At 37.6% G+C, this 26,513-nt stretch overlaps 1 protein-coding gene across 1 annotated transcript; it reads left to right on the forward strand.

Moving 5' to 3' along the window:
- The first annotated feature begins 3,392 nt into the window (after positions 1 to 3,392).
- On the forward strand, positions 3,393 to 26,033 carry LOC127163410 (ethanolamine-phosphate cytidylyltransferase-like). The gene is made up of 14 exons (XM_051106632.1): positions 3,393 to 3,681; positions 6,706 to 6,893; positions 10,196 to 10,284; positions 11,867 to 12,028; positions 16,672 to 16,738; positions 16,814 to 16,898; positions 17,465 to 17,506; positions 18,643 to 18,781; positions 22,799 to 22,881; positions 23,012 to 23,089; positions 23,180 to 23,245; positions 23,645 to 23,710; positions 23,791 to 23,879; positions 25,714 to 26,033. Exons 1-14 carry the CDS (start codon positions 3,679 to 3,681, stop codon positions 25,763 to 25,765), a joined length of 1,209 nt encoding a protein of 402 aa, XP_050962589.1. The 5' UTR covers positions 3,393 to 3,678; the 3' UTR covers positions 25,766 to 26,033.
- The last annotated feature ends 480 nt before the right edge of the window (positions 26,034 to 26,513 follow it).

Genomic DNA, 26,513 nt, shown 5'->3' on the forward strand with positions numbered 1-26,513 from the left:
GAATAAAAATATTTGCATACATTTTTATACTTTGTTTATAATTCATGTAATTGTCACTAAAACTATGATAACCTTAATGAATACATTTAACTTCTGTTTCACAGAAAAAAAATCACACAGTCCTTAAGGGTGGGACTACCTAAGAGGATCGGTGAACAAAGTCACAGTATAAAAAGTTAAACACATGTTTTAGGCTAAAAGCAACTGGTTCTCTATTCAAGCAGCAATTCACACTATACATGCAAGCACTTGGTCTGAATAGCAAATAGGATGCACGGAAAAAACAAGAACATGACAAAAAGAGTACTCAATGAAATGTAACTGACATTAGATTGTGCTGTCAAGATTTGCCATGCAAGCAAACTTGCTCTGTTGCATTCTAACATTTTCAGTGATAAAGTGAGCACTGCTGTTGCTGTCAGTCCTATAGACTGTCAGGGAGCTACACCGGGGGGCAGGCACATGTTCATTCAGCTGTAAAAGATGTGAAATATGATACAGAAGCTAAGGCCAATATTAATCCAGTGTCGCTCAAAACTTACAATGGACGGGACACAGAAACGCATGGTGTGTGCAGACTCATGGTGTGTCAAGATCAAAATTCATTACCTTCTCTTTATTGTAGTCCAAGATAATCATCCATCTCTCCTTGGTGACAAAGCATGGATTGGTGAAAAGAATTAGGAATGGTGAAAATAGTGTACTGCATCAGTAGTCATGATGTATTAGTAATCCATCAGGTAACTGCAGCAGGATATTTTTAGAGCATTGGAGGCTCTTCCATTTATTACAAAATTTAACTCAAAGAGGTCTGTAGTGCATGCTCCAAGAAGATTTTTGGCAAAACTAAAATACAGGCTATTTGACAAAATGACAACTCTAGAAAAAACATGAGTTAGGCCCAGCTTTAATCCAAGCAGTTGCTAATGAATGGTAACCAATAGCCTATGCCTCCAGGAAGAGGACACAATCTGAGTGCAGAAATGCTCTGATCAAAAAGAGTCGCTTAGTTTTTTGAATTGAGAGATTTCATGGCTATGTGAATGGCTTACCACTGTTCACAGCAGAAAATGATCACAAGCCTTTTATTGCAAATCATTTAAAAATCTGAATGAAAAGCCTCCACTCATTTAAAGTCTAATGAGAGGTCTGCAGCAATATGATCTGAATTAGTGTACAGGGGAAAAAGAATTTCAGGACTTTGCTGCTGTTTTCAAGCATGTGACTTGCAAGTCCTCATCATGCTCTGTCTAACACAGAAAAAGGAGTGCAGATTATAAAGAAATAACTCATGAAAAATCATAAGGCAAGTCAGATCCATGTCTAGCTCTTGTGTTATCGAGCAACATCTCTGAAACATAGTGCATCTCCTGCAGAGTTCTTAATGTGTTATAAGAACACTTCATTACAGAACTGACACCAAACAAAGCTCTATAAAAGAGACAAAGGCCAAACTATGACAAGCAAACCAAAAACGAAACTGTGAGAAATCCAAACTACTGAGACAAGAAAGCTGTTGCTTTGGAAGAAGTACGTCCGAGATTATACATGGTCAGAACAGAAAATTGACAGGTTTTCAAGAGAAATCAACCCTAACCCCTTAAAACAGAAAACAAGTAAGTGAAATTTACAAGTAAAAGAAACCTAAGTGGGTTCAGAGGTGAGCAGAGTAACAGTGGAATAAGCTACCGCACACATTAAGGTTGATGGATTAAGAAATAAATATGCTGCATGCAGATTTTTAGAAAAAGGAAAAAAAAAAAAAAAAAACAGTTTTAGTAAAGGATAGAAATGGTGGACCATATGCTCTTTTGGTGCAGTAGAGGAGCGCTATCTGCTGGATAAATACTATTTGTAATATCACTGCAATATCACACATCTCCAGAGGGGCGCCAAAAGCTTCTGATAAGTTTGACTGTGCTGTTATGGGGATAAATCGTCCAAATAAATAAATAAATAAAACACTCATTCTGTCATTATTATAATAAAAGTGAAAGGTGTCATTCTGTTTACTTGATTGTTTTTGGGAAAAACAGACAAAGTTCTTAATGCCAAAGACAAAGGGACCATCCAGACTTTTATTTATAAGAGTAGTAGTAGTAGTAGTAGTAGTAATAATAATAATAATAATAATAATAATAATAATAATAATAGCCTATTAATAATAACAATAACTTTTGACTAGCAATATATGGTCCAAGCATATGTGGACGATTAGATGATACAACTGAAATGAATATTTTCAAATATAATGCGGTTTTTACAGCAAAGTTCATCTTTAAACTTTTACTGATAGTTAGGTTTTGATGGTTACAACAGCACACACTTTAACAGCCTTAATTTTTTGTATGTATTTCTACAGTAAATATTTGTGGCCTTCTAGCTATTAAAACCGTGTGAAACGCTCTCGAATGTGCCACGTTTTGTAGAACCGGAACCAAGTCTACACTTTAATAAATACATTATAAGATTAATAGCTTGTGTTTTGTGCACTAATAACACAAATCTGCTTCTGGTAGACAAAAATAAGCAGAATTTGATTCGTGTGCTTTGCTTGTGTTATTTTAGCCTGCAAAAATAATTCAATCATATAATATATTTGTACAAATTACAGTAATACTGAAATTGAATAGTTAATTCAATATTTTTTTTGGGCTGTAGTTGCTTCCGAGCTGGTGTATGGTAAGAATGTTCCGTCTGTATAATTACTTAGATGCCTTAGATACTTTAGCCGATAAGTGTTTGTTTTACTATTCACATCTCAACTCTAAGTTTATAAAAATATCTCAAAAGAGAATAATAAAATTGCCCTTCCAATTTTAAAGGGACAGCAGTAGGCAATAACTGATCATGACTGGCAATTTGGCAAATTGTTTTTAATATTACTATAAGATACAAAAGTTAAATGAACACATAATACTTGCTAAACATACAGAAATCACTGATTTCTTAGTAAACTAATTATACTATATCGGCAGTGCATCGTAATCAGCCTGGTTCTATGCATTTATGTTTCATACGTCACACGTTATTAACACTTATCAATACTTGTCACATGACAGGAGAGCTGCGATTATGTAACAGTAATGTCCGCTGCCTGTCACCGCTCATCGTACGAGTCCGTGCCATATAACGCCACTTCCCAGGAAACGAATTTACAAATCCTACTATGGCAAAGGCGCAGGCCATTAATGTTAAAATAGTTGCTTGAAAACCTTCATGAGGCGTAAAGCACAGGAATTAATATTCATAAGCCACGCCATGACTAGTATGATTCGTTCATTTGCTAACGCCCCTTAGCCTTTCAGCAAATGAATTAAGCCCGCTGACCCAACGTCATCTTGCATCACTAATATTTATGAGTAAGCCTTCACAGTAGTATGATTCGTAATTTTGCTGGCCGGCAGAGGAGGCGTTGTCCCACATTAGAGCGTCACCTTCATTTAATGCAGAAGCCGGCTATCCTGTAGAAGGACAAAGGTTTCCCGGTCCTGTAACACACACTGAATACCAGTGAATATAGTGAATATCCGAGATTTGGCTTTGTTTTGTGCTGAAGTGCTTGTAAATAGGGCTGTATAAAATGATGAAGAACGGGCATCATGTGAGCAACGCTCCGGCCGCCGCAGCCTGCAGTCCGGAGAAGAGGAGGCGTACAGTCCGCGTCTGGTGCGATGGATGGTGAGTGCACACCGGAATGCATTTTAACCGCATTGCTATAAAAACAATATCCCCCGACTAGAGCTATACTTATATTTAAATTAGATAATATGACGGGACTACACTTGCCAGCCACAGCAATGCACCACATCTAATATAAAGTCTGAAAACATTAAATGCTCAAGAACTTTCGATTGCTTCCGTTAATATTACTACCACTGCTATTAAAAATAATAATTATGAATATTTAATTATACTATATGGTATTACTTATATGAGTAATATGTAAGTAATATTATAAGAGTAAGCATGTCTGTAGTTGCATATCTGTGGTAAATAACACCTTTTGATTTATTTTAAGATAACAAAAAAAATGATTATGATTAAAATATTATTTGTTGTGCTTACATTTTTACGTTGTTTTAATACAACTCTTACAGAGTTCACAAATTGTAATGTATTTCATTTTAATAAAAGTTGCACCATGAAAAAAAAAACACTCTTCACCTCCAGAATTCTATCTATTATGTCACACTCTGCTTTAATGCACACTAGTACATGTGATTCACTCAGCAGTTTCACTGATATGGCTTGCCATTTTATCTACTTTATGAGTTGGGTTTATCAGCCTTAGTTGAGATATACGTTGTGGATAGTTCTCTCTAAAAGCAGGCTTTGTCTGAATAAGTATCAGAGTTTGTGAGTTCGTTTAGCTGAAAAAGTTTGGTGATTCATGTGCATGATGAGCAGGATTATAGAGCCTTTCTCTCTCAGAATTCCAGCCATTTCTGTCCGCCTGTGTGATGGTGTTTTTCTGACATGTTGCAGAATGTTTGGGATGCCAGAATATTAGACAGTGGAGTGAACTACCAAAGAGAGGCAGTGTAAACAGTGCGCTCAGTGACCCCCCCTCAACCCCGCCAGCCCACACCTGGCTGTTCTTCCCATAAAACCCTCTACTGCATAACAAGAGAATGTGTCAGCCGGTGCCTCAGCTCATGATGCTACTGGTTGTGATACTGTTTTTCTTTCAAAGGTTCACTTGATGGTGCATCAGTAAAAGACGCTATGGAGCCTCATGTGTCATGACTGTCTAGAGCATGTATAAAATTACAACAGTAAAATTACTGGCTGATAGTCCAAGTCCCTCCCCCTAAGGTACAGTGTCATCAGTGTGATTCATCACAAACGAGGACACTCAGTTCGTTGCATGTTTGGGCTTTGGTCCTGCTTAAGCTGCACTGAATGGCTTGTTAAACTGCACATACTTTGGTAAGTTTAAAAAAGAAAGATCATCTGTCCTCAGATCTGCAGTTGCTGAGGGGCCATGTGTCAGGGTCCTGCGAATCTGATGTTGAGCGTGAGGCTATGGAGAGTGAGAATTTTTCTTTCTGGACTGAATGCAGTAGCCCTCATTGAACTGTTTGTGTGTTTTTACACTTGGTCATTTTCAGGGGTCTGAGCAAGGTTCTCTGGATTTTTCTTCTGTGTGTAAACACTCCAATAGAACATTGGATTGTTAAACTGAAGAACTGTTAATTGTTAAAACATGAAATGATCATTTAAAACATTTAAAACACATGCTTTTTATATTTTTGGGTGTGTACCTGTTACGACCCGTTGTCTAGGGGTTGGATGCGCGTGCGCATGTAAGTGACGGGATTCCAGATACAACAGATCACGGATCGTAACAGTACCATAGAGCAAGAATATGGATGCAGTATTGCTCTCAAGATTATATTTTGTTAATTCGTGTTTTTGTTCATATGTTTTGGTTTCATGACTACTCTTTCATTTTAGTCTTAGTGTGTCCATACTAGTCTCCTTAGTTACATCACCTGTTTATGATTTTGCATCATGAATCTCCGTGAATCCACAATATATGTGACAGAAGTGATAGCCACAATTGATGAAGAAGAGTTCTTTCTCCAGAACATCCGGTTACTGGAGGAATATTTGAAGGGGTTTTTACAACTGTACAACAAGGCGCACTAGGATGATGAGACCCTGGAGTGGGATGGACAATACACTGTCCTTTGTGGAGTTTGTTCATTACACTTTCTGGGTATGTGGATCCTCCTTTACCATGGGAGTCTTCAAGAACGATGCAACCATTAACCTCCTGGCACGTGTTCCATCATCAGCAATCATCTCTTTCCCTTGTTCAACAGTCCCTAACAACAGGAGAGATCTTCCACCACAGACTGGAGTTCAACACCTGAGCCAAACACGAATCTAGAGCATGAGCTCATGGCCACCAAGTGTGACAGTCAGAGTCAGCCAATGGGTCCGTGCTGTAGAGACCCTTTTCTCAAGAGCCCGCTGAGGACCACTGACTTATCGACTTCTGGAGGAAACCAGCTCCTACCCTTCTTCCTTCATGTCAGCCTGTCGGCTCCATCTTGGCTCTGCGGTCCCTCTGCTCTGCAGTGATCTTTCATCACTCATGCTTCACCGGCTTCCCTTGCCTTTTCGGCTACACTTTGGTCTGTTATCACTCTCCAGCCGCACCTCAGCCACCCATCACTTCGGCTCGACTCGGATCCTCTTTTCTCCAGTTCCACTTTGGTCCTCACTCGCTCCAGCATTGCATTCTTCTGCCAGTACCCTGTCTTGCCTTGAGCCAGCAGCATTTCCTTTAAGGCCACAGCAGTCTACTTTGCCTTCTAAACCCTGTAAGACTACATAGGCCCTAATTGGTCATATATGGCTGCCGGTCAGGCGGGTGTCTTGGCACTGCTGCAGGCATACCAAGTTTTATGCCCTGAAAGACATGGGTGAAGGGGGTGACTTATGAGGCAGTCAAGGTATTCAGATGGATGATAAATTTGGCCCCTTATGCCACTAAACAATTGGATTGCAAAATCCATTGCAGGGTTATTAGTGGTGAAACTGTGGCTTAACCTCACAGATATCTTTGAGAAAGAGAAGACTTTCCTGTTAGATGCTACTCTTTCTAGGTCAGGTTTTTTCAGTGATGCATTCAGTACTATAGGAATTTGCTACGTCAACTAATATTGACTGCTTGGTTTGGAAATTTCGCAGAGTTTCGCTAATGTGACCATGCCTCAAGAGCAAGATACAGACACAATCAGCCCTCCCTGCATGCTCCAGAGGAAGATCAAAGATTCCTTGTCACATCTGTCTAATATTCACCCTCCTTCCATCTTCAAAAGTGTCTTCAATGCAGCTAAGTCAACTTTTCCTGTTGTCCTCGTCGCTTGTTTATCCAGGTATCAGCAAACATGCTCATTGCTTAGGTCTTTTTTTTGGCAACATGCTTGTTTCTTTAAACTTTTCTGGATGTTATTGGCAACATGCTTGTTTCATTAAGCTCATTTGGGTATTGGCAGCAAGCTTGTTGCTTTAAGCTTATCCGGGTATTGTCAACACTGGTAACCTGACAGTATTAAGTGATTGGACTTGCGCTTGATTGACAATTAAAAAAAGGGAATCCCATAGCGTTACATTAAAATAGGAACCCAAATCATATCCAGAGACCATAATATCACAGAGACCACAGTGGGGTTGAACTTTACTACCACCCACCCAGAACAACTTTGCATAGCAATGCCAGGATTTTAGGAAAAAAGGACCCAAGAGCAGATACACGTGAACCACGGCTTTACTGAAAAATAATAACTGAAAAGACTGAGTTCTGAATTCCAACCAGCAGGGCAAAATCAAAGGGTTCTTGAAAGCCAGGCAAATATCCAGCCCCAGGGAAGCAGTCCAAATAGCAACCGAGCCATTTCAGAAGATGAAGGGATAGACAGGCAAGCAGGAGGGTCAGAATGAGCGATGCACTAAAAACACCAAAGGGCAGATCTGGACCAAAGTCATCAGAGACCAATACAGGGTCAACGCTAAGATGGGCAGTCCAATGGCCTACCAGTGTTGTCCTCTGGCATTCCAAATAAATTAACACAAGTAGAGAAAAATATTTTTCTTTTACCACATGTCTCTCTTCACTTCAGCGCCTGCTTTAGCAGTAATGTCAAGTGCAAAGTGCAACATGTATTTTTTGGGGTATTAAATCATGCCTCAAATACCACTAAATTGTCTACCACAGACCTTAGGAAATAGTGTTGCATTTTAAACACTGTTCTCTCATAAATTTTGCTTCTGAAAATTAAACCCCTGCAAATGAATAATTGTACAATGACTCCACTCCACATACCAAGTGTTACAGAGATTTACCCTAACTACTTTTGAAAATGTATTATGTATATCTCAGTAATCAGACCACTACTGGCCAAATGTAAATGTTTATAATAACCATTTCACCTGAAGGAAAAATCTAGGTAAATATAGTTGTGAAGATTCTAGGTGAAAGTGTGAGTGTATCACTAACCTGAATTCAGGATGCTAAAGTCCATTCACAATAAAATGTCATGTAATCCTTCCCTGACATGTTCTGACCAGGGCATAGGGCAGGAGGACGTAATGTTTGCAGCACAAGAATGCATTAAGTCCATGTTGAGCAATGGTCAGCACTTAGTCAGCACAATAAGTGTGGATTCCACTTTGTGACAAACAGTGAAAGCCTTCATGAAGACAAATATAAAAAGCATGTTATGTGATTAAGGTCAAGTGAAGGGCAGTTTTGTGTATCTCACAACAGCTGTGTTAATGCAGCCATACAGAGACGCAAATGATTTAACAGGGTTTGATTGACCTCAGAAGAATTAATGACCCTTGCAGAAATCACGTGACATGGTTGGAAGGCAGGTCTGATCAGCTGACAATGGGTCAATCAATTACTAAATATATCTGTATTAGCATGTGTTGAGAATGTCACAGTGAAGCATAAGCATTAAAAAAACTCATGTTACCATAATGTAGATGTTGTACTTGTTTTTGTTTTTTTACACGTTATAATGATCCTCATTAGACTCTCATTACTATAATACTTTGAAGTACTGAAATATATTATTTTAATCTACATCAGCATACATTCCATGCAGTAAAACATATACTATCATAATGTATAAATGCAGGAATACTGTTTTTATTATTACAGTAAAGGCTTTTATTACATTAAAAGATTATATTATTTTGCTTGATTTTGGTGTAAAATATAACAAGACATGCTTTGCCACATCACCCATATATGCAGAGGGTCATCAAATTTCTAGGGCTTTCAAACACTGCTGGCTTCTGCATGTGATATCATTGTCTCAGCTCAGTTGACGTTTGAATGCCTGAAAAGTGCAAACCAGTTTCAGTAATTAATATTTCATGCTCATGGCCAGTGTTGCTGCGATCCTGTCTACTTAAGATACAGCAGAGTCAGTCCACTGTTGGCTAGTTGTTGGCTTCATCATATTAATATATAGAAGCAGATGCTTCATCTTAACACTCTAACTCTGCTTCACTCTCACTGCATGTCATATACCTACATGACATCAAAAATGACAAAAAAGACAAACCAGAGCTGTTAGTAAATTTAAAGGGAAAGAGCAAGTATAAATAAGTCAAACATGGAAAGTCCATTCAAAAGGACTCAGGTGGTATGGAAAGTTTCTTAGACAGAAGCACATTAATATAAATTAGGAACACAACAATCAGTGGAAGGTTCTAAAGTGTTATGTCACTTCATATTACTCCAGCTGAGATCCTATTAACAAAGAGTATCAAACAATGTTTCTTTATGCTGGATGTGAGTAAATAATGTGTTCAGGTCATATTTTACTTAAAGAATCCAATTTTAGTGAAACTGGGGAACATTTGTCATATTTGTAGTGTTTTAATATCTTTAATTTCTGTATTTCAACAATGAAAACAATCATTGAGAAAAATTTGAAATTACTCAAAAACAAAATCATGCACAAAAGAAGAATGTATTGTAGTATGGTAATAGGATTTACATACAGTAGATTAACAAATTGACCAATATTCTAGTTTTATGTGTTGGAAAAGAACACAATCGATGGATCTGGACCTGTTGTAATTTTATGAGCTAATTTTATAGTTTTGCTATATTTAGAATGTGTGATGTCAATCACATTGCTTTTATATGCTAAAAACACAGTATGTGAGATATTTGGGGTGGAAAAATGAACTAAATTTTAATATTTAGTGAGTACATATAAACCTCTTCAAAACTGTGCCCTTGTGATGGTAAGCCTACAATAATCACTTCAGGTTTGTAATAATGTTGTGTTATTTGTCAGTTTAAATGTACGTATGTATGTATTTTTATTTATTTATTTAATAAATAACAAACCATAACAAAGAATAACAAAAAAGGCATTTTGGTTGTGCTTGTGAAAATATTTAATTATGTGTTTTGGATATACATAAAATACTAGCTGAAATTAACCTTTACTGAGGCTGCAGTATTTATATGAAAAATGTTTAATATGTCATGCCCTGTCCAACATAACAACCCGGCAACTTGAATGTAAGTTATAGTATTAATTTGTTAGTAGATAAAACTTGCTTTGATTGTTTGCTTTCACTTGCTTTTAATGCAAGGAAGATTTTTTTCCTGTTTTAACAATTGTCTTTATCTACCTTACTCCCTTCTTAGTTATGACATGGTCCATTATGGGCATTCCAACCAACTTCGACAAGCCAAGGCTATGGGGGACTATCTCATTGTGGGAGTGCATACTGACGGTGAGGATACACAAACACACATAGACAGACATTAATGGTGGGTCTATGAGGGGTGGCAACACCAAAGCAAGCCCCCATGCATAGTTTTTGGAGATTTATGGTCTGATATTGGGTTCACAAATATTGAATTATCATTAAGTGATCATTTATACTGTTGAAAATAAAAAATAAATAACATTTTATTATCCATAATGGCACCAAGTCGATACACAATCTAAAAAACTTCACAAGGTTATAAATGTTTCTGAGCTTGTATCACTAAAAAAGACATGTGGTTCTATTGAAATTACATAGGCTACTTGATGGTATGAATCAGATGGTATAAATCAGCTTTATTCACCTGGCAGACACACCAGGAATTTGGTTGTTTTTTTAAGGTGCTCGTGGTACATACATGCATACATACATACATACAGTACATACATGAGAACAGAAAACATTCAAATTAGTAAGACTTAACAATAAATAATCATGTGTATGAATCTGGAACAAAAGAATTTGTGTACAGATTTATGAATTGTAAATCACGTTTTAGTGCAAATGTAAGAGCAACTTTTGAATTTCCTAATATTAGAAAGAAATACAATAATATCAAAGCACTGAAACTGGAACAGTTTTGCAAACAATGTTTGATTTTCTGTTATTAACAGAGGTGGGAATGTCTGTAATCACCCAGAACACACTGTCAACCATATACTCTAGCAACACCCCAGCAACTGCCTAGCAACCACGATTGCTAGAATAAGAATATCTTAGCAATCAACTAGCAAAACTTTAGAACATCTGACTAGAACATCAGAATCTCTCTCTGCATCCTAACTCATTTGTTAGGATGCAGAGAGAGATTCTGATTGGGGTGTCATCAGTTTTGTTACCTAATGCGTAACTTACTCATTGTTAAACTTTTTGAGAAATGTGTTTTTGTTGTGAGAACTGAATTAATGGTCCAATTAATGAATTAATGAAAATGGGCCAACTAAAATCAGTTATGTTAACAATCGAGAAAATTGCAGTACGACTAAATTCTTACCTAACTCTGCTTTTAGTTTTTGTGATCTGCATCTTCTTATTGATTTCATGTTTCATCGGATACGAGAAAAAGGCCTATATCCATGATGAAAGTGAAGGGAGCGGTCGGACGCGATGAATCTTGACAGAACAGAACCAGAACAGTGTTCCACATGGCTCCAAACCAGCTCAGGGCAGCAGGCAGAAAAGTGGTTAGGCACGGGTCAGAGTCCAGATTAGTCCATAGGCTACCAAATCCAAACATGAGGCGAGAATCAAGGTCACACAGGGGAGAGATCAAACAAGGGGCAGACAGCACCAACAAGGAAATCAAAAGGTCATCATCAAGAGAGCAGTCCAAAACCAGTTGGAAGAATTGTAGACATACTTTTAGACTGAAAAATGCATGCTGCTTTTATCAATGCTTAATCGAAAATGTCTGGGTTTTTTTAGACGTTGAACCAGGAAACCATGCTGTCTAGCTGTTAAAATCAGAAGCATTTCATAGTGAAACAAAAAACAGAAGATGGAAATCAAGTTAACTGATTCCAATGTCTTTCTTTTCATCCTGCAGAGGAGATTTCTAAGCACAAAGGTCCTCCAGTGTTCACTCAAGCTGAGAGATATAAGATGGTGCGAGCAATCAAGTGGGTGGATGAAATTGTGGAAGGAGCTCCATACGTCACCACGCTTGAGACTCTGGACAAATATTGCTGTGATTTCTGTGTTCATGGAGGTCAGAGCCTAAACATAATAACAATGCTTAACCTGTGTTAAAACATTGATATTGAAGTCAATACAAAAAAAGGAAAAATCTTATTGTTACACTTATGTAATGTTATTCTTCAGAATTTGTAGAACAAGATAAACAGGTACAGTAAGTTACAGCTCAAAAACTCAAAGATTACTTAACTTGGAGGTGACTATAAAGTCTTTCCAGGAACACAAAGAATACAACACAACAATCAGTGATCAATCAGCGGCCATATTTGTTTCGGTCATACAAGACCAAGTCCTATCTGCTTGAATGGGGAAATCCTGACGGAACTGCTCCATAAATGTTGTTTTGTCTTATGCTCAAATAGCATTAAAAAGCGTATACTTCAGGCTGTATACTCCAGTCAATGCACATGTGCAGCCCTAAGTGAATGCCTCGAACACTGCCTGTTTCTATGGTAACCAGAGCTTCTAAAGGCAGCTGCAGTGACACCATATCTTTAGCAATTGGATCTTTTATTAAGTAGATGGGACTTATTCTGTTATATTGCGTATTGCTATTTCACCCATTCATAGTAATGTGAGTGCACTGTCTTTTTATTTCTTGGTAAGTCTTTGGTATTAGTGGCATTTCGATGAGTGAGGTGATAGGTGTCAGGTGTGGATGATCATTTTGTCCAGGAGTGGGACTGATTGGAATATGACAGTACATTAACTCTTCTCCTGATGGTGTCTCCTGATGGCTACAAGCATCACCACAGTGAAGGGAACCACAGGGTAGCCAGCAGAGCAACTGACCAACAAAGTTAAAGCAGGGGATCCAATAGAGGCTGGCAAAACGAGATGTATGAGATGGAAGCAACCACGGTGGGGTCAATGGAACAGAGGACTATAATGGCTGAGTCTGCAGAAATGGAGACCATTGTGATGGAGTAGGGAACGGCTTCCTTGGCAGAGAAGATGGAGTGAGGAATGGTCTCAGTGGCCAAGACAAGGGAGTAAGGAACAGGTTCTGTGGCCGAGAGAAGGGAGTGGGGTACAAGGAAATAAGACCCACAGGATCATAAAACTTGGGATCTCCAGACTTAGGATCACCAGTATTGGGACAAACAGACTTGGAACCCTAAGGTGGAGCAGACAGAGCAGGAGACCAACAAGGTGATACAGACAGAACAAGGGACCACAGGGGAGCCAGCAGAGTAAAAGACCACCAAATTTGAGAAGGGGATCTTTTGGAGACCGACAAAATGACATGGAAGAGATGAAGAGAATCAACCATGGTTTAGCCAACAGAACAGATGACTACTAGAGCTGACAGTCCACCATGGTGAAGTGAGGAACAGCTTCCTTGTCAGAAACTATGGGCAGTGGCCCAGATCATAAGACCCCCAGGGCCATGACATTTTTGATTACTGGATTCATCAGGATAGCCAGGTTTGTCCTGCCCTGCTCCAAAACCTTAATGAGTATAGTATTGTATCGGGATATAAGGTTAATACAAATAAATCTGAAGCATTAATGATTGTTGGGAACTGGCCATCACAGTTAGATAATTTGGTCTCATTCAGACATTCCACACAGGGGTTTAAATACCTGGGAGTAACAATTACCCCTAAGACCATTCAGTTGTTTTCATCTAATCATGAAAAGTTATTTAGGGAAATCAAAATTGATTTGAATAGATGGGACGTACTTCCACTTTCTCTCCTAGGAAGAATTGAATGTATTAGAATGAATGTTCTACCGAGATTACTGTTCATATTTCAAAGCCTCCCTGTTTTTGTACCACAATCTGCATTCAAATCATTAGAAAAATGCATTTCAAAATTCATTTGGCAGAACAAAAGGCCAAGAGTGCGCCTTAAAATTCTGATGTCAGATAAGGATAATGGTGGCCTGAGGTTGCCTAACATAAAGAGCTGCCCAAAATAAGAGCAATCGTGGCCTGGATCATTCGTGATCCAGAAACAATATGGGTCTCCATGGAGGAGGAGTCAATGCCTGGAATATTTCTATCGTGGCTCCCATTTATTGGTCTAGAGACACAGAAGAAAATGAAGATCGAAAATTTATGGGTTAAAAATACTCTAAAAATCTGGAACCAGGTACAAAAACAATCAAGAGGATTGGTGGCCCTCTCGCGAGCCATGTCCATAAGCAGGAATATTGAATTTCTTCCATCTCTAACGGACAGGGGCTTTGATAAGTGGGCGGAGAAAAAGCTTATCACTGTAAACCAACTCTTTAAGGGGAAATGTAATGAAAACTTTCGCCCAACTAAGAAACAACTTTAATCTACCCTCAGGGGACCATTACAGATATTTACAAATAAGGGACTATTTAACAAAACATAAGGACTGGGATCAGCTCAGAAGAGAACCAACAAACATAGAAAAACATTTGATTTATCTGATTGAAAATAATGGTGTAATGAAAAAACAAGTGTTCTTAATTTACTGCAAACTGATGATGGATATGTCGGATAATACCCAACATATAAAACAACAATGGGAAATGGAACTCAATGTGACATTGGATGATGATACTTGGGTAGGTGTTTGTTCTGGATGCCATAAGGGGGTGGGGAGTCAAATGTGGAAGGAGTTTGACTGGAAGTCAAAAATCCGATTTTTCAGGACACCACTAAAGTCTTTCCGCTCTGGGAGTTGGGGTAGCAATAAGTGCTGGAGAAACTGTGGACTTGTGGGTCATCAAACGCACATATTTTGGGACTGTCCCATTGTTCAACACTTTTGGACTGAAGTTAAGGGGCTCGTAGAAAAGCTCCTTAAAGTGAATCTTTCCTGGGACCCTTTAACATGTCTACTGGACAAATTCCCGGATTATCTGTCCCATGATCAGAAAACTTTGCTACATCTCTTACTAATGGCTGCAAGAAAAATGATAACAACTTATTGGTTGAAACCTGAACCACCCACGTTCTCACAGTGGATACAAAAAATCAGACAGTTATATTCAATGGAACAGTTGACAGCACAACTACAGCTGAAGACTCACATCTTTGAAAGAAGATGGGAACCAGTTCAAAGTCTTGTTGGATAGGCCACTTATGTCTCTTTTAAGTTTGTATTTTTGCTTGAAGTTTGTCTATTTATTTTTATTTTTTCCTCAGATCTTTCTTGTAACCATATATATCTTTATTTGAGAGCTTGGGCCCAATCTCAGGACTGTTGTTATTGTTTGTATTTACGTTGACTGTTGTCAATAAAAGTTAAAAAAAAAAGGATAGCCAGGTTTGGGATCACTAGACTCTAGACCACTGGACTTGGGATCACCTGGGCCAGGGATAGGCAACATCCGTCCTGGAGTGCCGATGACCTGCAGAGTTTAGTACCAAGTCTAATCAAACACACCTGAACAAGCTAATCAAGGTCTTCAGGATTACTAGGGATATAGGCAGGTGAGGTTTTTTTTCAGGGTTGGACCGACGTTGCCTATCCCTGACCTGGGCCATCAGATCACTGGGGGATTAACAGGCCAGGATGAGTCAGTAGCTCTCCTTCTCCTCCTTCTAATGGGTGTCAGGTGTGTGTGATAATTAGTCCAGTAGTGGGAGTGGCTGAGCATGACACTCTGGTTTCATCTAAAAATACATATGTCCTACTATTTTAGTGAGGGCAACAGTATGTAAAATAGTATATCTGAATGCAAAGTATTCATAACTCAGTAGGTGAAAATCCAGTGGATACTTTACTGTCCCATGAGGTCACAGGAGAGGATTTGGAAATGGCAGTCTGCCCAAAGATCAGAATGTAAACTCACTGAATGCCATTGCATTAAGATTATATTTGTCATTGTATATGTCACTGATGTATAGCATTAGATTTCTTGACTGGAATTTTAAAAGTGAAGTGTTAATATTTTGAACAATGACAGGTGGGGAAGTGAAACAGCTGTTTTAAATGCTAGTGTATTTCAGTTTATTATTCAGGAAAAAAATTGACACAATCACTCTTTTTGGCACTTAAAGTAGGGTTAAAGCTACATTAAGAAACACTAGATTTTTAGAATTTTTATCTGAAGACACTTTCTTAGGAAATCGTATTCACCCCTGAAAGTTGTAAATACAAGACTGTTTACAACTATTTACCATTTTTTATCACTGAACAAATAAAATAGATACACGTACGAATAAAACAATATAAAAGCAAATAACAGTAAAACTTTATAACACTTCCATAACAGTTACAGCTATTCTTACATAATACTGGATTATACATTGCCTAAAACAAACATTACATTTTACTATAAATAAATAGTTTAAAAATTAAAATATTACACATCTAAAATCAGGATAGCTTTTTTTATTTTCAATAATCAATAATCTATTCAAGTAAAAACAAAGCTAAAGGGTTCCAGAGCATCTCTACTCTGCTTTGGAACTATGGCTTTCAGTAACTTTAAAAACTTGTTTGGTCTTTGTCCTCCATGCACACTATTTTAGATACATTATTTAACACACCACTTGCTGGTACCACACCTTTTGGCACTTCATGCAGGGTTAAAGCTACAATAAGTAGTAACAGTGTAAAATTACATCATTTTTCTCAGAGGACACATTCTTAGGAAATTTCACAGTAGTTAATTTATGAAAGCTTTATTATGACCTGAATCAGTTTAACTGTGGTTCTGTCTCCTTAGATGACATCACTCTTACTGTGGATGGGAAAGACACATATGAAGAAGTGAAGATGTCGGGTCGGTACAGGTAAGCCCATTCGCACCTGCTGCTAATGTTTTGCACATGTTTAGTATGGTTCTCATTTAAAGTGGATCTTTGCAGAGAGTGTAAGAGAACCCAAGGTGTGTCCACTACAGACCTGGTCGGCCGCATGCTGCTCATGACCAAAGCTCATCATAGCAACATGGTGAGGCTCAAAACATACTCAACATTTGGAAATGTCAGACCTCAGTTCATAATTCAAGTACATGTTGCATTCATAGCTTTATAGAGCACTATAGTGCGCATTAGAATAAATTCATCAATGTTTCTCTGTCATATCCAAGGAGCCAGAATTTGGTTGGTTAACTTTAATTATAACTTTGTTTTTGGGCCATAACACCACGTTTTATGGACGTATTTACCATCATACAGTTGTTCATTTTCATTGTTTTACAATTTTTTTATAATGGTATTGCATATTCACCATATCTACACTTCTTTATTTGTGCTACTCACTTTGGTACCTACCATGTTTACACCAGTGTCACCTATACCTTATGTCGGTTAACACCCTCAGTGATATTGTATTGGAACTGATCATGAAAAGTTATTGTTCAAAAATCTGTTCAAGTATCAAAAAGACATGTTTTCAATACAGTGGCCATCTTACAGCTTAACTGAGTAGAATATGTTTCTCATATGTCTCCGGTGAACTATAATTACTCATTGTCAAATTGGACATTTATTTCTTTATCTTTCTTCCCTCTTCAGGGCAGTTCAGACTATCAGCAACACACAGACAACTTTGGAAGAGTGAGTGTTTTATTTTTTGTTGTTGTTGTTCTTATATATTCTTGTAATTTTACAAGGATATTAGTTAGTTTTAAAGAGCTTATGTTTAGAAATGTTTAGAAGTACACAGCAGAGGATTTGGTTATAAATCAATTACTCTGCCTGTACTACAGTACAGGCAGAGTACAAATTTGTGTGCAAAACCATATTCCCCTTAGTCGAGTCAGCATGGCAAACCTTGGAATAATGATTTTGCAGGTATCTTTCAATTTTATATTTCAGCTGTATATGACAGTAGATAGACCAGAATTCCATAGTATAAATGAAATGGATATTTGTTTAGTTATTCTCAGATCTCCCTCTTTAGGGTCCCAAGATTCTTTACTTTTTTTTCTGCTTTCCCTTTTATTCCTCCTTCTGCTAGGATTGCCTTCACATGCATCTGCCAAGTTGGCACATAAAAAAGCTTTATTGTTATCACAGTCCATAACCAGAGACTGAACCATGAATGGCAACTCTGTTTCTGAGTTTAACATTGACTAAGTAATTTCCAGTCATTGCCTCCAAATGGAAAGAGAAAAGTTCTGCACCAAGACTTTCACTGGATGTGACAAAAACACCCGTTGTAAATTATTTGTCCTTTGTGTCAGTATATCATAAACATACTTTGGCATCAGTTTACTGTCAGAGATTTGTCATTTGCATCGCACCGCATCCAGTGCAGACAGAATCTCTTATTATAGTGGGTTTTATTATCTTTAGTTGCGCAGTTGTGTCCAGTGTAGTTACAGTTACGTGTAGTGATATTTTTGGGCATTTATACCTTTATTAGTTAGGGCAGTGTAGATTAGACAGGAAACAACGGGCTTAAGAGAGAGAAACAGGACAGGAAATGGACCTTGAGCCAGAACATGGGTTGCCTGAGGCGCAGATGTCAGAGTTCTGGCCACAAGTCATTGTTCAGACATTATTGTTAGCTCTTGACATCAGAAAAAATACTTCTTGGGCATGTCAGAACCACTAAAGGGCTCTCATTGTGCTCCATAAAATGTGTTTAAGTGTAATAAAGTATTACTACAGAAATATGCACTATTAACAATAATTAAAAATGTCATCACTCATTTGTCATTTATTGCTGTAATGTGTGTTCATCACAGGGCCCTAAGGGCCACAGTCCCTGGACTGGAGTGTCACAGTTCCTGCAGACGTCCCAAAAAATCATCCAGTTTGCCTCAGGCAAGGAACCACAGCCTGGAGACACCATCATCTATGTGGCTGGAGCTTTTGACCTATTCCGTATCCTTACATGCTTAGACAATAATTGCAGCACAAAAATCTTCTGTTAAAATTGAAAGAACAAATTTAGTAAAATATCCAGAGTGCTCTTCTCTTTAATGAGGACTGGGGTGTTAAACTCCATAATAATAATAATAATAATAAAATATATTTTTTAAATGTTTGAAAAGAATGTAGTTGAATGCATTCAAAAAAGACATTTTTAAAACATCATTTAGTGGAGGAGAAGATTTCTGAAGAATTCTGACACAAAACATGACTTTAGAACAGGGATGGGCAATGTCAGTCCTGGAGTGCCGATGCCAGTGACCTGCAGAGTTTAGTTCCAACTCCAATCAAACACACCTGAACAAGCTATTCAAGGTCTTCAGGATTACTAGGGCTACAAGCAGGTGAGTTTTTTTTCAGGGTTGGAACCAAACTCTGCAGGACATTGGCACTCCAGGACCAATGTTGCCTATCCCTGTTTCACATCTTCGAAAATGTTGAAGCTAATTTTCAAATAGGTGTTATTTTTATAAATAAGCTGCATATTTTTTGTTTAAACAATGACATTCTCGCCTATAAAACTCTTAAAACTAGATTCTGTAACACAACAACAGTAGTATTTGTAAAATTATAGTGGATTTGGGCATCCGCCATGACACTCATTATGAGAAATGCTACAAACAGTAAAAAGTTGTGTGGTGATATCGGGGAATATCTCATGCTTGGAAAGACCTCAATCAGATTTGAGAACCAAAACGTAACTGTTGTATAAAGGTATATAAACCGTGAATTTTCTTATCCATTGTCACTTTTATTTGGCAGGCTGGGAACTTTATGATATTTGCACTGCAGAAAGAAAAAAAAGGATAATAATGCCCTTCTTTCAGACACACAGTGTGTGAGCAGTTTATGTTGATAATTATTCTTCAGCATTAAAGCAAACAACTAGCACAGAATAGAGATTCATTATGCTGTACAGTCAATTTTATTGATTCATTTTTTTTATATATATATTTTAAAAATAATTAATAATTGAGTTTTTGCAAGGGTGCAGAACTCTTGCTTGTATACAGTACCTTAACTATATGAATAAAAGTTTGTCATACTGCTAAGAGATTCAGTGGCTATATACACATTCCAAAACACTCTTCGGATGTTTTGTTTAAAATGTTCAGTTTGTTTAAGAATGTTTAAATTGCTGACCTGTTCTTTCTGTGTACAATACAAATTAGGCCCCAGGTTTTTTTGGTCACCATGGATAGTTTTACCAGTGCCAATAGGTTTTCTTACTTCATTTGTGAATATAGATACTGTATTGTTTTGCTCTTGAATGTGAATGTTATAGAAAGACAATATTAATGTTCCCTTTTGAGGGAACATCGAACTGCATCCTCTAGGGGTCACTATGGGGAAAGCCTTCTGCGCTACCGCTAACAATAACATTGGCCTATGACGTCACTACCGGCACAACCACAGTGTAAATGGGTGCCGGGAGAACACATCATCCTCTTCTTCGTCTTCACTGACTGTTTATTTATGTTAATTAACCATGGTTCCCTGAGAAGGGTATGAGACACTGCATCCTCTAGAATCTTCACCATGCTTCGGACACAAGCTTCAAATGAAGAAGCGGATGAGAAGCTGTTCTTCCGACGTGCTTTTATACTGTAGTCGCACCGGTAGTGACGTCACGTTTTGCCGGCCAATGTTATTGTTGTGTTTAGGTGTATGCAGGGTTTAAATTGGGTCGGGGCTGTCCGGGGCTTGGCATTAACACTTCAATAACACTACACAAGTAACTAGATTAAAAAATCAATAACCAAAAATAACTAGCCAATCGCTAAAACACAAGTATTATTCAGATTTTTTTTACATATTGAGCAGTGGTGTAGTGCAGGGTATATGCACTTTATCAGTTGGCTTTGCGCATACCCACTTAAATCCCCTCTGATGTGCATCATTCAGTAGTTTCCTGCATTAGCCAAAATCATGACAGTCCACCACATGAATAGCCAATTCAATCGCATGTGAATAAATACAAATATTCCCTAAGAACACTCAGTAAAGACAGTGATGCGGTCTGGACCTACGGCGCCGGCGTCCTTTAAAATATACTTAATGATTGCGCCCGCGCCCGCTCCGTCCCCCCACCCCAAATGCTGCCTGTTCATACACGCACAAATATGTCAGGGGAGGCGCGCAGACTGGTAAAATAATAATTTGTTTTTGATTACTGATTTGAATCAGTACATTATAATGAAAACAATGTCTTAAAATGGTATCTTTAAACCGGTGAACCCTTGTAAACTTCTAAGTCTAAGGATTCAGTAAACAAATGCATTCAAATAGTAAGTTCACAACGGCTCTACAGAGAAAACCTGACCAATTTCATCAGAGATTGCGGAAAATCACTTCCAGATGTAAATAAGTTATTCTTTTCAGCTTTCACTACACCACTGATTTAGAGTAAGTGGCGAATAGTGGATATAGCTACTGTATATAATGCAGGCACTTACGGTATAAGGTTGCGCTGCTGAGGCGAGGCTCATGCAGCCTCTCCAGGAGAAATCAAAATGCGCAACACTCAGCATGAAGGCTTTTATATTTAAATTACAGTTAGTTAGGCAACATCAGGGGCGTCGCTAGGGCTAATCATTTATTAGGGCCCTATTTTTGCATGCAACTATATATTTGTTAAAGTTGTAAATACATTTTCAAATGTATTATTTTTATTTGTCTAACATATTTTTGTAATGTTATAATTTTGTTATAATACTTTGATATGTTTGCTATTTGCAGTGATTATTATTTACTATTGTTCATAGTGTGACAAGGTCTTTAAGCCCCGGATTAATGCCCCCGGACCCCCCCTAGAAGGATCCAGGTTCAACCACTTGTCTAACAAAATCTTATGTGAGCATGATGTGAACTCCCACCCACCACCACTAGCCCCTGATGTTTTGGCACCAGCCCCGGATGTTTTAAAAATCCTAGAAACGCCCCTGGGCAACATCACACGTTTTCACCATCACGACTATTCAAAAGTTCAAGTCCAATATATGAGGTCACTTACATTTTAAGTCCAGTATTGCAAATCGGTTTCATTATCTCATGCACAAACATCTGATGAATCAGTCGTTTGAACGAATCGTTGAACGACTCACTGATTAGACACTTGCCATCACCTACTGGCGTTTTACTTTTGTTTAAAAGTATAATTTCCCACATAATTTCTTGTGTATATTCAAAAAAACTAACAAAAACAAACAAATAAACAAAAAACTTAAAAAAAAATCTCATAACATTTTTAATTCATTTGTATTTTTTCAGTGTAACTTATTTTATTTGTGTTGCAGACCCCACCCAGGAGGTCCACTCAACAGATGAGAATTGTCTTTTTTCAATAAAAAAGTGAGAGAGAGACAAGAGTTTGCTGTTAATCAGGCAGTCCTCTGTGTTATCTTTATTAAGACATTCAAAGCCATAAAACAACTGTAACAACAGTATTCCCAAACAAGTATAAATGTATATAATGTGTATTTAAGTAAACTAACACATGCATAAATTTTCAAAGAACATGAACTCAAAACTCAAATGTAACATTGCTCAGGTGAGTATAACTCGGGTAAGTAAATCATATATCATCTACAATCACACACTAATGGGTAACCTTTTACACTACTACAAAAATGTCTAGATAACAATGTTCATATTATTGCAATAGTATTTATAGATCAAATTTAAGAATTTGAAATAAAAGATGAAGTATTAATGAAGTTAGGGGGAAAATGCCCTCTATAAAGTAAAAATATAAAAGGCAAAAGTCCCTTGAAATAACTATGAAAAACTTGCAGATTTATGTCACAATATTGCTTCAGAATAAATCATATTTGCAAAAAAAAGAAAAATCATCATCAAAGGCATTCCCATAGCGACCCCTAGAAGACGCAGTGTCTCGTTCCCTTCTCAGGGAACCATGGTTACATACGTAACCTGAGAGGTTGTCCTCTTTAACCTGTCAAAAATCAGACATTGGCCATGTGGATTTCCTGGATGCAGTGTCGCAGCTTTCAGAGAAGCCATATGTTATTGTGGGCTTGCACTTTGATCAGGTAAGCTAAATACAGGAAAATCCTAGAAATATATTTGGAATGATGCCCATTGTTTTTCATAAGAACATAAGGGATGTGAGAGAAAAAGGAGATTTGTTTGTTTTAATTATTATTGTTATCATCTCTCTAGGAGGTGAATCGTTACAAGGGGAAAAACTATCCAATCATGAACATCCATGAGAGGACTCTGAGTGTGCTGGCCTGTCGAGTGAGTATTGGTCTTTTGCCCATTTATGTCTTAATATGTTTTACAGTTTGATATGAATGAATTTCTTCATTTTGTTTTTAAATCTCCCAGTATGTCTCTGAGGTTGTTATAGGAGCACCGTATGCTGTCACAAAAGACTTACTGGACCATTTTAAGGTAAACACTCTTCCACTGTATTGATTTTGATTCTTGACATTTTGTCAGACCTGCAACAGAGAACACAAATCTTTTGTGATTGTGCATCTTATTTCATATAGTGTTCACTAATTCACTTCACACATTCATTACTGCATAGTGATTTTAATGGTATATATAATACTGGCTTGGGTTCAGGGATATTCGTATTGTAGAGTTACATGTGGAGGTAAAAATCATGTAGGTCAAACTTGCAGCTGAGTATTTAAAAATAAAGCTAAGTCAGTTCGGTTGTAGAATGCAGTTACTCTTGGTAATAACCAATATGTGTGGGAACATAACTGATTACTAAAATCAGGTAAACCATATTTTGCTGTCTAAACATAGCCATACTATAATACACTGGTCCCCATGGTGTAGGTAGACCTGGTGTGCCATGGAAAAACTGAAGTGTTTCCTGACAGAGATGGATCAGACCCATATGCTGTAAGTTTCATGATACGATATTCAAAATTCCAACACTATACACTTCTATTTTATAATCTTTGTATGTTTTCTGTACACAGGTACCCAGGAAAATGGGAATATTGCGAACAGTGGATAGTGGAAACAGTCTCACCACTGATAACATTGTCCAGAGGATCATCAAAAACAGGTGTTACATTCAGCTCTGATCTGTTAACATGCACTGGTGACCACTTTCTTAGTTTACTGTCATTTGCAGCATCAACTTAACCAGTGTATAGGGTACAATGGGGGTAAAGCAACACATAAACATCCACATTTTACTATGCACATTGAAGTTTTGCAGATACATTTGTTGACAGCAATGCAAAGTTGATTGCCTAATTTGATATATATATTTTTTAAAGATTTAAGCAGCAAAGACAGTTGATAAAAATATAGCTGCAAGCAGTGATTACCAAGGTTCTAGCACTTTAAGGCATTTAAGCACATATGAAAAAAAGACATTATTTAGCAAGCCTGTATGCAAGCAAGCAAGCAATGATTGTGCGTGAGCATGTTCTCACCAGGTTTCGTGAAGTTTTGAGTTTTCCTTTAGATTTTGGGTAAATTTGGACAGGCCCCTTTTCTAAATGACACTGTTATAGCTTCCCAAAGGGTAAATTTGAACATTTTTTTGATAATTTTTGACCTAGAGAGTCCAAAGAATTGTACTGCAGTTTTTTTTCCAGACTGAGCAAAAAATCTAGGACTAGTTTGCATAGGCCTATTTCTTTCTAATTTCTCACAGACTCAGGACCTTGAGTCAAACAGGCCCACTGAGTTTTGTTCTGAACGGCCTCCGTTAACCTTGTCTAATGGGTGCTTAAACTTGATTGAAACATGTTTTCTGAGATATGGAAATGTCCTTATAGACATTTTAGACAATTTTCATGTTGATAGGACCCATTTTTGTGTGTTTTTTTTCCCTCTTAAAGCGCCACCAAGTAGCCAAGCCATGATTTTTATCCTGTGGCCTTTAGATTAAGTTCTTACATAAGTGTTCTTATTTTGGCAAAGATATTTCATTCCATTCAGGAGTTTTACTAAAAGTGGCACTGCCCCTTTCGAACATTTTGGCGATGGTGAGTCTTTTTTATTGATAATTATTGATATCATTCTCCAGAGAATCTTTCTGTACTGGTTTGGTTATGATCAGGTGAAAAACCTAGGACTAGTTCACAACTTTTCTTTTTTTAAAAAAAATCCAAAATTTTGTAAGGCTCATGATCAGTTCTGAGGCATGTGAACCAATGAATCCAACGAAATAAGACAATTGTACCTTCTATTGACAGTCTCTACGGCTTATGGTTTGGTGTACACAGTCAGTTTCACATGAAGATTGCTGATGCTTGGCCATTCTAAAAATTACAATAGGGTTTTAGCACTACACGCTTGAAAGCTACAAAGTAAACAGAAAATAGTACAACCTCTGCTGAAGTAATTAAATATTAAATGTAACCCCCCTGGGTTCTACTCGCACCCACTATGAGCGGTACTCGAACCCTGGTCTCCGGCATAGGAGGCAAATATATATGTCATTTCTTGGTTTGTGATCCAAAGTGGAAGTGCAGGTTAACAAGAAGAATGTTCGGAAACAAGTTAAGCTATTTTGACAGCATCTGCATCTGGAAACATGTTTAATGCACTTAGTAATCCATGCATGGGTCAAGACATTCTAAAGGGTTTAAAAGCAGATATTTGTAGCTCACGTTTTGGTTATAATAATACTTCACATAATAATAATTATAATTCACAGTCAGGCTTGATTAATTCTGTTACTAAAATGTTCAATAACACGGGGAATAACAATAAGGGGGAATAACAATAAAGTAATATTTGGCTGGTCATGTGATCTTACATTTGAAGTGATTTTTACATCTAGAAATTTCCTTCAGTAGTTCTTTTTAAGTAAGTTGTGATGGACAATTACTATCAGCAATGATCAATGCAATGCTCACATTATTTCTTCCTGTGCCTGCCAGGCTGCTGTTTGAGGCGAGAAACCAGAAAAAGAGGCCAAAGAGATGGCGGTAATCCAGGCCATGAAGCGACGAGAAGAAGAGAAGGCTAAAGAGAGACCACAGGCTGTGCTGTAGGAAAAAAAAAAAACATCATCAAAGACTAACAAAACCCAGAACGTGCAGTTGACTCTTTTCTAATGTGTCCACATTCTGGATTTACATACTCTCAGAACACCAGCAGCCAGGAGCTCCTTTTATCGCAAAATTAGCATGTGTTGTTTTGGGAGCTGCGTGTCCATATAGACAGCATCTACTTTTGTGAACCACTCTCGCACTCTCCACCTGAAGACCTCTTCATGATTTCCTTCTGACGGAAGTGGGCCATTCCCATCAGATCTACTCAATGAGGAAAGGAGGAGTCTGGTACTTGTGCTGCACTTTGCTGGGTGCAGGATGTTGCCACTTTGATGACCAACATGACCTATGTGACTTTTACCTCCACATGTATCTCCAGAGTTACTCCTAGCTTTGCTTAGAAACCAACACTCCTGAAGATCCATTAGAAAAGGATTACAGTCGTCTGTCTCAAAACTGTGTATGAATTATAAAGAATTGATATTTATCTGTCATAATTAATTGTTAATACTCATATGAAGTATTTTTCATTGTAAGTCACTCCAACAAAGTGAACTGTTCTATTAAAAAATAGATGAAAATAATAGTTAAGATATGGTGCTCATCAAACATGCATTTTAACATGTTAAAATGTTTTCTTATTATTGTTTTGCTAATGGATTCAATGTAACAAAAGGATTAAGAAA

This window comes from Labeo rohita, chromosome 3 (assembly GCF_022985175.1).
Source record: "Labeo rohita strain BAU-BD-2019 chromosome 3, IGBB_LRoh.1.0, whole genome shotgun sequence".
NCBI classification, from domain to species: Eukaryota; Metazoa; Chordata; class Actinopteri; order Cypriniformes; family Cyprinidae; genus Labeo; species Labeo rohita.

What these genes read in the sequence shown, in the direction of transcription:
- LOC127163410 (XM_051106632.1), top strand. An exon ending in ACACAGACAACTTTGGAAGA is followed by an intron (nt 17,507 to 18,642) that starts GTGAGTGTTTTA and finishes TGTTCATCACAG; the next exon opens with GGCCCTAAGGGCCACAGTCC. An exon ending in TGAGTGTGCTGGCCTGTCGA is followed by an intron (nt 23,090 to 23,179) that starts GTGAGTATTGGT and finishes TAAATCTCCCAG; the next exon opens with TATGTCTCTGAGGTTGTTAT.